This window comes from Echiichthys vipera, assembly GCF_963691815.1.
Source record: "Echiichthys vipera genome assembly, chromosome: 22".
Lineage (NCBI taxonomy): Eukaryota > Metazoa > Chordata > Actinopteri > Perciformes > Trachinidae > Echiichthys > Echiichthys vipera.
In genome coordinates this window covers 5,418,935-5,435,725 of record NC_139847.1, presented here as the reverse complement: position 1 = coordinate 5,435,725, position 16,791 = coordinate 5,418,935, and the positions used below count along the sequence as shown (strand labels likewise).

The window sequence follows — 16,791 nt, the reverse complement described above, 5'->3', positions numbered from 1 at the left end:
AACGTTCACACAGATACTCGCTCAACAAAAGACTCAATAAAGGTTAATCAACATGGACCTGAATCTCCTGAAGAGGGACAACTTGATGAGATAACCTGTGAGAAAACCCCCGATTTAACCCACTCCAAGGTCCAGCGACAAAGCAGAACAGCGGCATTAAGTGGAGTCGGTGCTGACGAGCGACTTGGCGAAGTCACAGGAGCCAAAACTCGCAACTTGAGGTCACAAACTGAGTCGAAAAAGCTGGGGATTCAAGAGAACAAGGCGGCCGAGGGGACGCGTCAACCAGCTAAACGCGAGCCCACAACAGGCGCGAATGACGAAAGGATCAACCGTGAAGAAGCGGAACGCCCGAGCCTCGCGTCAAGTCCGATGAAGAGATACCGGAATGAACGCGGCGTCTCTGAAAAGAGCCAGGAGAGGGGGGAAGGGACAGAAACAGAAATAACCAGCACAAGCCCGATGAAAAGAGGAAGGTGGAAGAGAGGAGCGTTAGCGGCCGCAGAGAGAGACGGAGACAAAGACGAGGCGGGAACATCCGGCTGTAAAGCAACAAGAAGTAGCACGAAGGCTAAAGACGCAACAGCCGGAGGAGACACAAGCGGCGCGACGGAAACCAGAACGAGTCGTGAAAAAACCCGCAGCCCGCGTCGCGTCCCTCCTAGGAGACAAACGCGGCTTTCCAACGACGGACCCGCAAAGTATAAAGACTTTGTGTTGGGCAAAACAAGCAGACGACAGCTGGATAAGGAGAAAGTCAGAAAATCGCAAAGGGGTCGGAGGAAGACGGCGTAGAGGAGCGGAGAAACGACAGCAGAACGTCCTTAAAATAATTCACAGTTTAATTATTAAATACAATTTTCACACACACACAAAATAAAATGTAAGAATTCAATTTCATAAAATAAACTTTTTGATTTACAGAGTTCCTTTTTGTACAAACCATTGTCCCATAAAAAACGCACTTACATACATAAAGAGAAATTTACATAAATAAGACATTTAAAGACAAAAGCCTTTTAAACAGCATCTGAAACGACATGCGGGTAAAAGTACACTGGTAAACAACTTCTCAACAAATCCTCACACACACGCGCAGACACCGCGGAGAGCCACTGTCGCCATCATTTAAGGCATTCTTTGGTTTTCTAATGTTGGCTTAATGTAGTCAAATGTTACAGTAATATAGATTTAACTTGCATCCACACACACACGGGCACCAAACGTTAAAAATACAATCCTTTGTCGACGATTATTCTGTTTATATGTCCGATATCTGCACTCAACGAACATGAATTAAAAAAGGGACAGTTCTGATTTATTGAAGATGGGTTGTGTGAGGTGTTTATCCGCAGCAGGAGACGTTTGGACGCCTCCAGTCTGAAGAAGCGGACAGGACGGAGGACACAGGAACTAAGAAATGTGCCGACGTGGACGGGGCAGCAGCTAAACATATTTAAACCACACAAATCTCAAAGTGTTCACTATATTTAAGATATATTCACCACTTCACAGCCCTTTCTCCAATCAATGAACTTACGTACTCCCAGGCATAAACGTGAACTGTGCCGCGTGCCGTTTTACGTACTACGCCGCAGATTTGCGTCAGACTCTCCGCGCTTAATGTAACAAACAAATACGAGAAAATACAAATTAGTGAGTTATGACAGTGAGGACGAAATGCCGCTCACTGAAGTTTTGCAGAGAGAGACTGAACAGGTGGAGGAAGACGGATGTTTGAGGAAACGTAGTGCGAAAGGAAGGGGCCCGGTAAAGCCATGAAAATAACCTAAATACGGTGAACACTTTAACTAATTTGTGTTAAAATACATTCAGCTGCTGCCTCCGTCCACAGCAGGACAGCGCGTAGCCTCTGCATCAAGTGCTCCAAACGGAGAGCGCGACGAGCGTCTTCTACGCAGGGTAACGCGCCCACGATGAAGAACTACCTCAAAACGACCCCACGTTAAATTAAATACAGAACTATCCCTTTTTAAAAACCCTGTAAAAAGCTTTATTGGAGCTTCTTGTTGTAGTGCAGGGATCCGTTGCTGTTGTGCATGTTTCCGTTGTTGTTCACAGCCTTCCCGTTGGTCAGCTGGGAGCCCGCCTCCTCGGGCCGCAGGTACTCGTTCACCAGGCTCCGATAGGTCGGGTGGGTCGTCAGCGCTCGCAGCAGATTTTCTGCGGAAAAAGGAGGATTTAAAATAAAGAAATGTCACACTGAATGATGAATTCAAGTGTCAGTTGTGTTTTTGCTTCATCAAGTGACTAAAAAAATCAAGAGAAACTGACTAAAATAAAAGTATAAAGCAGGAAAAAACCTTAATATCACATAAAGGTTTCAGTTTTTCTGCTATCACAGAATCATTTTGAGCCATTTCTGCTTGTGTATCTGTTAAAGCTCCTATTTCAGGTCGTTTTGAAATGTTTTAATAGTAGAAATCCTCGACTATTATGAATAAACCTGCATCTTTAGTTGTACGGCACGTCATTACAGATAATCGCAACGCAACAAAATGAAAATTCAGTGACCTAAAATCAGTCAGCACTGAATTTTATACACTGAATGTTGAATTTTTTAACTTTTAATTTGTAACAAAGCATTTTATAAATTGTATTTTGCTTCTGAATTTGGCATATTTAAAATTTCTACCTTTTCATTTTTAAACGTTGACAAATTAAGAGTTAAATCAAGAGTCAAAACATTCAGATACTTATTTTCAATGCAGAAATATTAAGTGTTTGAAATTCAATCGTTTTTTAATTTCAGACTCCGATGACACGGATTTACTTCCATAAAAAACATACAGAAGTCTAAAGTTATTCCACTATTATGCTGCTAAACTTAACGCTGGGAGACCCTCACCTTCAGTAAGCTGGCCCTGATCGGAGCCCTGAGTGTAAAGCGCAGCGGTGTGGTGCTGAGGGAAACCCAGCAGCGCCCCCATCAGGTCTGACAGCTCCTCTGCGCTCAGGCTGCCTCTGCCCTCCGCGTCAAACAGCTGCAAAACAAAAACAGTGCATTGAGAAGGGAGAAAAAGGCTTTTGACACATTAAATCCTCTGCATTTTGAATCATAATTAAGGCAACTAATTCTTTAAATGACTAAAAAAAGCCTACGGTGAAAGCAGTGTGCAGCAGGGACTTGAAGTCGACCGATCCCAACCGAGCGGCGACGCTCAAATAGATCTGCCTCAGGTCCACGTTCTCATCCTGAAAAAAACATTAACATGTTTTTGGATGCAGACAAGAAAAAAATGAAACTGTGTCTTGAAAACAGTGAAAGCAGAAAGAGAAACTGGTGTAAAACGGATTTTCTTGAGGGTCATTTGGTGCAGTCATGTGGTTTTTAGTACACACACACACACACACACACGCACGCACGCACACACGCACACTCACACTCACACACACGCTCACACACACCTTGGAGTAGAGGCCACAGATGGTGACGGCTGTCTCTCCGTCCGTCAGCCCGAGGACGGAGGCGAGCTCCTCTGCGCCGACCTTGGACCCCCGAGCTCCTGACTGACACCTGTCAATCATCCTGTCCAGAGCTGCTTCCACTTCGTGCGTCTCCAGACTGAGAGAGGGGGAGAAGAGGGTGAGACAGAGATAACGTCGCACACTTTGTTTCACGAGATTGAAACAGGGCGACAAACACAAACACAAACATCGTCTTTTTACCCGTTTCTGTGCAGCAGCGAGAGCGTTTCCATGGCAGGAGACTCCAGCGGGAGGGAGAGGCCGCCCAGTTTGTTAACAGGAACTCGGCCCTCCATCACATAATCTGTAGACGGGACTCCGAGCGCCCTGAGGCACAAGCGAAACACAATGAGAGACACAAACAAATACACATATGTAGTCTAACTGTTATGATAAACAGCTCAGTTCTGTTCGCACTAATTTCTTTTTTTTATTTATTACTAAGAAGCCAGAATGACAAATTGGTATCAGTGTATGTGTTTCAATTATGAAATTCAAGCTAGCACTTTAAAATCAAGGACTTTATTAATGTGTAATTCCGGCGCAAAATCATCCCATGGTCTTTTTTAGAACTTACAGTCATCAAATAAGCCATCGAGACCGTTTTTTTTCACGTATGAACTATAAACGGAGAAATCCGGGGGAGTCGCTAACAGCCGGACGTGGCTGATACACTGATAAGCTCGGGGCAGTACGGTGAAGGCATTCAAAGGTCTTTTTTAACCACTAATACTGCTCAAAATAACAGCAAACCTCTGCAGCAGCATGAGAAGAGTCCCTTCACAGAAAACAATCAACAGGCAACAAGGTAATCCACTTGAATGGACTTTACTATGAGAGGAGCTGGTACAGGGGCCAGTTGGTAAGTCTTTAAAACACTCTTAATAAACTCTGGGTTCACTAACTACGCTGTTGCTGTTTATTTTAATATACCTCCTTATTTTCTGTAAGCTGCTGGAAATCCAATTTCCTGGCGGGACTCATCCCAAAGTGATCAATTAACAGAAGTCTCAGTGTAATGGATTTTGAGTTTAATGGCTCGTGTATTGTTTCTATTTTTATTTGATACACTTCTTATTATTTTTTCTCTATTTATCTGTACTTTATTTCTGCCCTTCGATCTGCTTTTGCCCTCTGAGCATCAATAAAGGCTCATCTTCCTGTTTCATGTGGAGTAACAGAGGCACTTCAGGACACACTGGTGTCGGCATTAGACAGATTTTATACACCCTTGTGTTGCAAAAGAGTCCATAAACGTTGCCATTTGTCGTAGAGTTTGTCCGAGCTCCCCCATCTTGAACATCTAATTTTCAATAAAGGCTCATCTTATCCTAAATTACAATAATTATTAATTAGACACTTACTTGGCCATGAGCTTCTGAACATTGTCTGCGTACAGGTTCGGGTCATTCTTCTCCTCCTGGGACGGGTTGTAAACCGGCAGAAACTGCAGCAACAAGAAAAGAAAAACAACCATTTTTGTTTCTTTTCTGTTTTAGTCTCAGCGGCAAAACATTAAAAACATAAAAAAAGCACCTAACACCAAACTGAAAAGTACGGTTTGTCCCTACACCGCAGAGAAATTTGAACAGCATCTCCAGCAGGTGTTGAATAACGACACAAAACTTAATGTATTTTCACGTGTGAGGTGAGCGATCGTCTTACCTCGACTGTAGCGTTGGTGTAGAACTGAGAGGCCGTGTGCCACAGAGCTTCAACCCTGACGGACAAAGAGTCAATAAAAGTACAAATAAAATACATAAATAATGTTAAAAAAATCAATACAGTCACTTTGTGAAACCCATAACATCTAAAAACACCAAATTCAGCTCAATTTGAGACAAGATCAAGGTTAATTCTTCTGTAAAGACACTTTATGCTTCTATTCTTGCACAAAATATATTAAATTAAAGCACTTTTAACGAACATGTGTGTGTATTCATGTCTGCACCTTTCTTGGACCCGTGGAAAACCGCTCCCTGATATTCATTTAACCCTTAAAACACTTTTTATAAGACGACAGCTCGATGACGTTCATTTATCGCTCTCTTTTGATTACGTTTCTGCAGGTTGCCATGGTGACCACAGCTGCCAAAGCAGCATAAACTACGACACTAAACGCATGAACGCTGACGGGTCTGATAACAGGTTCATTTCTAGTTTTCCTGACTTATAAAAGAAGCAAAACACTATTTGTTTAAGGCTTGTGAGGGGCAATAAGGATAATATTTTATATACGACATACGAATGTAATTTGATAATTATTCAAAGTATTTTCTGTTAAATCTGTCAATAATCTGTGAACGGATAAACTAAAACAGTCTGAAATGTTTTTTTGGGTCGGGATAATCCAGCAAATTAAATACCCAACTATTCCTAGATGCAGGAAATCTTACTTTTAATCGTATTTTTGTAAACTTTGTGCATTTTTTCTTGGTATAAATCGACTGAATATGTACGTTTATGCAAGGTGAAAGTAAATATAACGCGTGTTTATCTTTATTTCCTTGAGTCTGTGTTATTTACACTACATTTGTTCACATTAGTTGCTTTTAGATGCTTCCTTGTGGAATCGGTTGAGTTTAAAATACCGTACAAATATTCTTAAATCTGTAAAAGTAAGCGGTCAACTGTGTCTTTTGTTGTGAAAACGGGGTTCAGAAATAAACAAATACACACGGTATATTTTCCTATCATGCTCTAACTCTTACAACATACTTATTTTATTCAATAAGACTGAAGAGGGGTCCAGAAATGACCTTACAGGTCACTCAGTTGCCAGTTTATTAGGTACGCCTCGTGCTCAGACTGTTAAAGTTTACTGCTAAAGTCCTGCAATAAATCCTCCGTCCACACACGTTCAGGTTTTTGTTTGTTTTAAAAAGGAGGCTTGATATCACAGCGTTGTTTCCGTCACAGCAGCAGAAAATACTCTGGAACAGCTGCTGTTTTCACTAAATGTGTCACTATTTGTTCTTTTTTTTAACAGAACACTGGTTTGTCACGTCTACGCTCAACTTCACATCTCTTTTGCCTTTTTATTTGATATTTTTTACCATATTTATTGATTTAACACATCACCTTTACCTTATATTTGATATTTTTCACCATATTTATAAATTTTACCTTTTTATTTTATATTTTTTACCATATTTATTGATTTTACACGTCACTTTTACCTTTTTATTTGATATTTTTTACCATATTTATTGATTTAACACGTCACTTTTACCTTTTTATTTGATATTTATTGATTTTACGAGTCACTTGTACCTTTTTATTTGATATTTTTTACCGTATTTATTGATTTTACCTTTTTATTTGATATTTTTTACTGTATTTATTGATTTTACCTTTTTATTTGATATTTTTTACCCTATTTATTGATTTTACAGCATCGTTGCAGAGGATTCAATCGTAATCTTGTACTTTCCTGATCCCTTCTGTTAAACTCTGTTCCCCAAACACCCGACACGTGGAACAGGAACTCACCAGCTCGTTCCCTTGTACGTCCAGCGAACAGTATCCTGAGGACGAGTCATAAAAGAGACACGCTGTCAGACTGGCCTGGACAAATACTTCATAAACATGAATGCAGCCTGATAAAATGTGCGATAGCGTCCGATCTGTGTGCAGTGACAGTGACGGATACAAATGAGCCGCTGTGTAAAAACAAACAGCAACAGAACAAAGCACCACATGTTTGTCGCTCAACTTTAAAAAAAGAGGAAAGTTATTCTGAGACAGTTTCAAACGACCTTGAACATCTTAAAATGCGTATTTGTATGTTTAACAGGAGGTAAAGCTGTGAAAATATTCTAAATAATGCGTACACTTAAACAGATGTAACATAATTTAAGTATTTCCAATAACAAAGGAAGAATAAACCGTTAAAAACAGCAATAAACATCAAATTAAGTTGCAAATAAAGCAGAAAAAATACACATTTGTATTGTTTTTAATCCGTTTGCATGCAGTAAACATAGTGCTCCTACTTGTTTTTAATCATCTAGTCACGATAATAAATCATTTTTACACTTGGTAACATGTTTGACTCCACTCATCTGGACCCGTTTTCTCTCTTTGGTTCAGCAAACAGAAAGTTTTACATGTTAAAAACTATAATAATATAATTATTATCTTTTGTGTTGTTGGATTTGCAACCGCAGTCATTATCCCCCCCAACTATAAGATATTATTTATATTAAGAGTTATGAGTGAGGAACACATGGATATATATTACATATATTCATTTTACAGACGTTATTTTCCATCTTATTGACTATTTTATTTTATTATTGACTATTTTTGTAATTATAACCACTTCTTATCTTTTGGATTCTTAAGTTCCCTGCCAGTCTGGACGTACTGTGACGGGGAGAGTGTGGGGGCTTTTGTACTTTTTATGTAAACATACATAACAGCAACATGTATAACTTGCTTTTCTTTAAATAAAAAAATAAAGCAGTGTGCCTCAACTTCTCTTACTAACAGTGTCCTGTATTAGGACAAGCCCATAGGTGACTCAGCTGGGGTAGGGTCGCCAGTTCGAGTCCCTTTGTGGAGTGAGACTGGTGGCTGGAGAGGTGCCACTTCATCTCCTGGGCACTGCCGAGGTGCTGTTGAGCAAGGCATCGAACCCCCAATAGTTGGCAGCCCCCTCGCTCTGACATCTCTCCATTAATCGCATGTAAATAGGTCCTGTCTGTGCATGTGTAACCTGAATGATAATGACAACAGAGAGCCTCCTCCTCCTCCTCCTCCTCCTCCTCCTCCTCCTCCTCCTCCTCCTCCTCCTCCTCCTCCTCCTCCTCCTCCTCCTCCTCCTCCTCCTCCTCCTCCTCCTCCTCCTCCTCCTCCTCCTCCTCCTCCTCCTCCTCCTCCTCCTCCTCCTCCTCCTCCTCCTCCTCTGTTTTAATTACATAATTGTAATTTAAATGCACTTTGGTCGACGCCTGTTGCTTTTAAACGTGCCCTATGAATAAATTTGACTTTAAACGCGTGTATAGAAATCAAAATGTTCATTTACTTCTCTTCTTTATTCTTTTTAATCTTTTAAACTACGCTATTAGAATAAAGACTTTTAAAATAAGTGTTGTTCAGCGGCCTGTCGTGTTCAATAGTGACCGGATCATGTTACAGACTCACACAGCAGGCCCTTGACTTCACTCACCAGCTTGTTGGGGTAACGCAACAGAACAGGTTGGACCGGGACTCCGGCGAGGAAGGCACCTGATGACAGCGAGGAAACAGACAGGAATGAGAAAGGCAGCGCTGCAGCAGCAACAACAGTCAGGCGCTGCGCCCTGCTCTCTCCCCATGCCGCTCATTCCTACACGCTTTATATGAACCAAACAAACCGGTACGTTCTGAGTCAGACAACCAGAAAGAGCAGCTGTACTCACCTGGTTTGAATTTGATGAGAGCGCTGCCGTTCGTCGTGGTTCCCTCGGGAAACATCAGCATCTAGTCAGGGATTACAGAAGGAATGTGAATTATGAGTTAAGACACGCAGACGCAGCCGTGTGCACTTCAACCCAAATTCAAAAGAGTCCACTTTTAATCTGTATGTGGTCATTTTGTGTCTATTTTTAGTCATTTTGGGTCTCTACGTGGTCATTTTGTGTCTATTTTTAGTCATTTGGGTTCTCTATGTGGTCATTTAGTGTCTATTTTTGCTCATTTTGTGTCTCTTTTTGGTCATTTTGTGTCTCTTTGTGGTCATTTAACAACCATTTTTAATTGTTTTGAGTGTCTTTGTCCTCATTTTTGGTCTCTATGGGTCGTTTTGTGTGTATTTTTTGTCACTTTGTCCTCATTTTTTTGTCGTTTTGTGTCAATTTTCAGTCATTTGGATTCTCTTTGTGGTCGTTTTGCATCCTTATGGTCATTTTTTGTCTTTTTGTGTCCAATTTCATCATTTAGCATCTCTTCGTGGTCGTATTGTGTCTATTTTCATCATTTAGCATCTCTTCGTGGTCGTATTGTGTCCATTTTCATCATTTAGCATCTCTTCATGGTCTATTTATGTCTATTTTTAGTCATTTAGCTTCTCTTCGTGGTCGTTTTGTGTCTATTTTCATCATTTAGCATCTCTTCGTGGTTGTTTTATGTCTATTTTCAGTCATTTAGCTTCTCCTCGTGGTCTTTTTGCATCCCTATAGTCATGGTTTGTCTCTTTGTGGTCGTTCTGTCTACACTTGTTCTCTTTGTGATCATTTTGTGTTTGCTTTTCAGCAACATTTTATGAATCAGGGCCTAAGACTTTATGAGCCCCTGGGGCTGTCAATCTACTGCCTTTGCAACTTCAAAACTGTACCCCCCACCCCACCCTTTTAACCAATCCAGCCGATCCAGTTCCCGTCCAAACCCTGTTTCTAATCTTGATCAGCTGTTCACTTGTGCTGAATCAGAAGCTTTGGCACAGTTGTTGTTGTTGTTTCTGGCATCCCCCTAAGTGTTGCCATGTGTGACTGGATAGTTTGGTGATTTTTCAGTTATGTAAACAAAACTAAAGTCAAGATGGAAGCAGATAAATCTTTCATTAAAATATACTTGGAATATTTTCACATCTTTACCTAGCCACCCGAGAGCCCTGTTTAAGTTTACACATGGGGAACTGAAGCTGTTATCTGTGTTCTCGCCAAAGCCGCCAGACTCCACTGACAAAAACACTGATTATACCACTGGAATTTCTAGACCAATGCAACTTTGATTTGTTAGTTTGTTTGTTTTGTTAGTTTTTAACCCTTTAAAGCAGCAAAATCAAACAATAACACAAACAAACTGACCAATCAAAGCAGCGATAGAGCAGCAACTCCTGTGTTCTGTGAGGTAAATTTACTGTTTTTGTTTTTAATAATGCAAGAAATCTTTTCCAGAGGTAAAATTATGGAAATATCTTTAAGATATTGATTATTTCAGGTGTCTAAAATACATTTACCCGCTGCCCCTCGTCCCCGGCAGTGTATCGTTTAGCTTCTGCGTCTGCAAACGGAGGGGACCGCCACCACAACCCCGCTAAATAAAGCCGAGCTCTCCCTTTAAATGAATCCGAGCTGCAGCAGATTATGTTTGGTCCAAAGACGTCTGAAGAGCATCTCACCTGCGGCCAGTAGCCGTTGGAGGTCAGCCTCTCTGTGACCTGAGCGACCGCCTTTTTCCTCGACTCCGGGTCCGTTCGGCTCACCAGCACCGACTGGTTGAACTCCAGCAGGGCTGAAACAAACACACACATAACAAAAAAAACTTAAACTGTAACTCAAGAACAAGAACACACACACACACACACGCACGCACACACACACACAAATAAATCAGGAACAGAACCAGCAGGGAGGAGTCCAGAGCGAGACAGGAAGTGCCAAAGCAACAGAGCAGATTCGAAGCCAAAAAGAGTGAGTCACTTGTTTACATTAAGACTTCCTCACATACTTTTATATTTCTCAACCTCTCTGATACAGATATTAGTCTTGGTTGTTTGTGTAATTGTAATAAAGCTGTAAACAGGCATCCTAGACTGAGTTGCCCCATCGGTGAGCACCCTGCGCCCTCATCCAGACACAGTTTTTAGGGTGAACGCTCCATTTCCTCCTATTTCTCACGCACCAAAGTAAAATATTAACATTCCCCCGTGCCGGTCTTGTTGCACGTCTCTTTTTTCACTGTTCTGCTGCAGATTTCCACCGTCTCTCTCGTCTCCAAGCGGGAAAATAATGCCGTCACAAAAGGAAAAGGCGGAGGACGGCACAGTTTCAGATATGAACTTTAATAAAAACGTTTTAAATGATTTAAAAAGGTGTGTTTTTCTGTCAAAACATCAGCTCGAACACCACTTTGTCAAACAATCATTTACACCTGAAAGCCCTAATGTATAACAGGGTTCGTACCGCTTCAGTAGAGTTAAATTCTTTTTTTAAGACACCTGGGATGAAATTCAAAGACTCATTTTATAATTTACAAAAATAAAAAAGCTTGCATCTGCAGCTGCGGACTAAAAACTAATATGTTACCAATTTTTTTGGAGGTATGACACGAATTACAACGTCAAAGAAGAAAAGTAGAATCCCACTTCCCATGTGTTCACATTTTTAAGACCTTTTGTGGTCATTTTGTGTCTATTTTCAGTCATTTATCATCTGTTTGTCTTCATTTGTGTCTATTTTCAGTCATTTATCATCAGTTTGTCTTCATTTTGTGTCTATTTTCAGTCATTTAGCTTCTCTTCGTTGTCATTTTGTGTCTATTTTCAGTCATTTATCAACTGTTTGTCGTCATTTTGTGTCTATTTTCACTCATTTATCATCAGTTTGTCTTCATTTTGTGTCTATTTTCAGTCATTTATCATCTGTTTGTCGTCATTTTGTGTCTATTTTCAGTCATTTAGCTTCTCTTCGCTGTCATTTTGTGTCTATTTTCAGTCATTTATCAACTGTTTGTCGTCATTTTGTGTCTTTTTTCAGTCATTTATCAACTGTTTGTCGTCATTTTGTGTCTTTTTTTAGTCATTAAGCTTCTCCTCGTGGTCGTTTTGCATCCCATAGTCATGGTTTGTCTCTTTGTGGTCCTTTGGCATGTCTGTGATCATTTTGTGTTTGTTTTTCAGCAACATTTTATGAATCAGGGCCTATGACTTCATGGGCCCCTGGGACCGTCAATCTACTGTCTTTGCAACTTCAAAAGTGTATGCAATGCAATAAGGATATAAGAAATGTTCTTATTAGGAGGCAGAAAAGTGTTGTTGCCGCCCTTTTAACCTGCATAACAGGGTTCATACAGCTTCAGGAGAGTTAAATCCTTTTTTTAAGCCCCCTGGGATGAAATTTAAAGACTAATTTTACAATATACAAAAATAAAAAAGCGTGCATCTGCAAATGTGGACTAAAAACCAAAATGTAACCAATTTTTTTTTAGATATGGCACGAATTACAACGTCAAAGAAGAAAAGTAGAATCCCACTTTCCATGTGTTGACATTTTTAAGACCTTTGAAAGCACATTTAAGGCCCTTTTATAACATTTAAGTCCTTGTTTTTAGATGAATGCATTCAAAGCCTTTTTAAGGGAACCCTGTATAAGAGGAGACTCATGAGTGCCTTAAAGAAACGCTAATGTTTACATCTATGCTTCTTTCTGCGCAGTGATACCGTAGGCGGGTGAGGTGAGCAGAAAGAAAGTAGTCCCTACATGAACCTGCTCACAGGTCTGTGCGTTATTTTGAGTCACCGGGTCAGGATCTCTATAAAAAAGACACTTCTGTAGAGTTTTTTTTAATTGTAAATTGGTCATTAAGGCGCTTTGAGCACCACAGATTATTATATATGTATATATTTACATTTGAAATCAGAGTGGAAGCTGTAGCCGGTGTTGAAGTTATAGTTCATCACAACAGCTGCCAAGAAAATGTTCCTTTCAGTCGACTAATCGGTTAAGAGATTAATTGTTTTAGCTTTATTTTGATCATCCATTAATGAGCATGAAGAAAACAGCCACGTTTACATCCTTAAAGCATGTACACAACAAACTGCCGCACAACCAATTCAGCTCATAATACTCCACCTACACCCACATATTTAATCACCGTGTCGATGGCTTGAAGCCTCATAACGCACACAACAACCAGTCACAACAAGTATTTAATAATCACAGTTAGTTGTAATGCAAATGCAGTGCACAGCAATATGAAAGCACCATTAAAGCAGATAATAGATTAATTAAGTTCCCAGAGACCGTGCTGATGCGTTTATATTGTGCGTTTCTATCATATCTACATTAAATAATCAATTCACAGGGTTCCTGCACCTTTTGAGGTCAAATTCAAGCACTTTTAAAGCACTTTTCAAGCTTTTCCAGCACCCTATAGCTGCGGTAAATTACATATTTCTATGAATACATATTGAAAATTATTATAAGACTTTTTTTCCCGTTGAAAATCCTTTTAAAAGAGATGGTTTTACGCTATAAACACAACATGTTTTGTAATATCAGGATAAGAAGTTAAATTTCTACTCTAAAGCTGTTTGTTGTAGAAATGTGGATAAAATTTCAAACATTTTCAAGTATTTGATCCAAAATTCAAACACTTTTCAAACCTTGGAAACACGGAAAAACAAAGGATTTCAAGCCCCCGTACGAACCCTGAATTTAGTGATGCAAGACAAAAGAAAAGCAGGAAATTACAACCAACACTTTCTATTTCTGCTTAAATAATTCTCCCATTAATTGCTATTAATTCATTTTCTGTCACACAGAAGGATCCTGTGTGTGTGTGTGTGTGTGCGTGCGTGCGTGCGTGCGTGCGTGCGTGCGTGCGTGTGTGTGTGTGTCTCACCTCCTATGACGGGCAGGCTGGTGTTCTCCGACCGCGACACCACGGTCGCCAGCTCGGTTGGAATCAGAACCAGCATGTCCAGAAAGCCGCTGTGAGGCGCCACCACCAGCACCGGCGCCTCCTTCAGGTCGGCCCTGCGACCTTTGACCTTCACCCACAGGAAGCCCAGGATGACGAAGGCCGCTTTGCTCAGCGACCAGATGATGCGGTGGAAGAGCCAGTGCCTCCAGCCTTTAATGGGCACGGAGCGTTCCTCCTCGGACAGGCCCGCCATGCGTAACCGGGCGAGAGGCCACATGATGAGGAAGCAGAGCGCCGCCAGGGTGACACGGACGGGGAAGAGGATGCTGCCCAGGAGGATGCCCTGCAGGGACCGGGAGAGAAAACTGTATTAAATACATTTAGGTATGCGGGTAGAGCTGCGTTGATTTGAAGAAAAGTAATTTTCATGCAAAAAAAAATTTAAAAGCTGTTTTAAATTTCTAAATATGGAGATTTGCTGCTTTTGTCTATTTATATATTATTAAAAGTTATATATTTGGTTTTGGACTGATACAAGAAGACTGAGTACCAAGTCTGCAGGTAGAGCTGCATTGACTAGAAAAAAAGTAATTTTCATGAAAAATAAAGCAGTTTTAACCTTCTAAATATTGAGATTTGCTGCTTTTGTGTGTTTTATATATTATTAAAAGTGATTTAAGTTCGAATGAAAGAACCGTACTCTACGGGGGGATTGTTGGGTCTGTGTAAATCATAAATAAGTCAGAGTGTGGTCTATACCTACTCTGTAAAGTGTCCTGAGATAACTTTGGTTATGATTTGGCATTATAAGTAAATTTGAATTGCAAAAAAATGCTGTTTTAAACTTCTAAATATGGAGAATTGCTGCTTTTGTCGGTTTTATATATTATTAAAAGTTATTTAGGTCTGCAGGTGGAGCGTTGATTAGAAAAAAAGTCATTTTCATCCAAAAAAAGCTGTTTTAACCTTCTAAATATGAAGATTTGCTGCTTTTGTCTGTTTTATATATCATTAAAAGTTATATATTTGGTTTTGGACTGACAAAAGACAACATTTAAAGACTTTGAAATTAAGGAAGTTGAATATTTTTCACTATTTTCTATGGATGTTTATATGTAGGCCTATAAATCATATTATATTCCATTATACATATTATAAAATTGTATAAAACTTATTATTATATGGTTAGATTGACATAAATTGTACTTATATTAGATGTTACAGTTTTTTTAATCTTATTTGTGAACTAATTTAATGTTGTATAGTTTAATATTTTGTATTCTTTTTTGGACATGTCTGGAATAAATACACAAAATTCAATTTTACACACCAAACATTTAGATAATAAGCAATAAATAATAAATATGAGAAGGTGAACAATAACCGGCTCTACCTGCAGGGGTAAACACCTCACATAATCACACATTACCTTAAAAGTTATTCAGTTAATAGTTACTTTTGATGCACATTAATTCAATTTAAACGTGCGTTGACTTTAAATAACAGAAGGATGATTTTTGGCAGGTGCATCAGACACATTCACCATCAAAGTCAGTGGTTTTTGATGCAATTTTGCATTAAAATAATAAACTTATAAACTCCACTAAAGTCAGCCATGTTGCCCAGCCCTCCTGATAGAGTTATGTAACCTGTGGTATGTTGTTATCATGCCTGTTTATGCCTGCAATATTTAAAACTCAGCCTGTTTTGCTTAAAGGCACATCAGCCAGAGAGGCACAAGCGTGAAAGACTCTTTGTTCTCCAAAAAGAAATGGAAAACAGACACATTAAAGCATGCAACAACAACAAAATGACCATAGAAGGACATTTAACTGGACCCCTGGCACCAAATCCAAGCACATTAGCAGTCGATGTTAAGACAAAATCTCTCTCTTTTGAGTCAAATTACTGCCTGATTAGTTTCAGGTGGTGGGTCTTTTTTACCTGTTGCTGTTAAATTAAACCTCTTTTGAGAAGTAGAACCAGTATGTCAACGTTTAGACTCCATTTTAGCCACGAAAATCAAACATTTTCCCCGAGGTTTTAATGCTAACTTTACCCGGATCCTCTGGGCTCTGGTCAGCTTCACCTCGTGATAGAACGGATGGGGATACTCCGGCGTTGCTGGGTGACAGTCGCACTTCTCCATGGCGACGGGGTTAAGTTCAGCAAATGCGTACTTTTGAAAAAATAAAAAAATAAAAAAAATAAAGAGTTTTTAAAAAATAACAACGTAACGATTGAAGAGCAGCGTTTTTAAAAATGTCGTCAAAAATACTCCGCACTTTTTTTTTGTTTGTTTGTTTGTTTGAAAAACCGTTAAAAAAAAGTGTCTCGCGCAGGCCGGTTTAAAAACAGAACGTTCGCGGGGTGCTAAGCGACGGTTGAGGAGGATTTTTAGCCGGAAATGGTCAAAAACAAACAGCGACGCAGCTGAGTTTACCCTCAAAAAGTCACTTTTCTGGTCCCACACATGGCGCAACAGCCAGCCCGAGACAGCCCATCCTTTCTCTCTTGTAGTCTCCTCCTCACCTGTCCCGCCCCTCCGCGGTGCGACGGCCCGGCCCACCGTGACTCAGGGCTGGGTCGAGTTAAACCGAGTTAAACCGGTCCCTGAAACTCAAAGCACCGGCACAAGAGTGGAGGACCTAACGTGACGTAAGTCTCAGTAAATAAGTAAATAAATAAATATATAAATAACGTGACGTAAGTGTCAATAAATAAGTAAATACATAAAAATATAAATAACGTGACTTAAGTTTGAATAAATAAGTAAATACATAAAAATATAAATAACTGTTTACATAACCGAAATACAGGAATAAAAAAATCCAGTGATAAAAAAATAAAAATTATATAAATATCTGTTTACATAAATAAAATACAGGAATAAATAAATGCAGTAATAAATAAATAAATACAAATATAAATAATTGTATACACAAATAAAAT

The 16,791-nt window shown here is 39.7% G+C and overlaps 1 protein-coding gene across 1 annotated transcript; it reads right to left on the bottom strand.

Annotated features, from left to right (window-relative positions):
* Nucleotides 1-824: 824 nt before the first annotated feature.
* On the bottom strand, nucleotides 825-16,326 carry lpcat4 (lysophosphatidylcholine acyltransferase 4). Its single transcript, XM_083936670.1, has 13 exons — nucleotides 15,899-16,326; nucleotides 13,819-14,182; nucleotides 10,595-10,707; nucleotides 8,895-8,955; nucleotides 8,663-8,721; nucleotides 6,982-7,016; nucleotides 5,155-5,209; nucleotides 4,854-4,936; nucleotides 3,691-3,816; nucleotides 3,430-3,586; nucleotides 3,124-3,216; nucleotides 2,870-3,005; nucleotides 825-2,184 (listed from the first exon to the last, which is right to left on the bottom strand). Exons 1-13 carry the CDS (start codon nucleotides 15,986-15,988, stop codon nucleotides 2,015-2,017), a joined length of 1,542 nt encoding a protein of 513 aa, XP_083792796.1. The 5' UTR covers nucleotides 15,989-16,326; the 3' UTR covers nucleotides 825-2,014.
* Nucleotides 16,327-16,791: the final 465 nt, after the last annotated feature.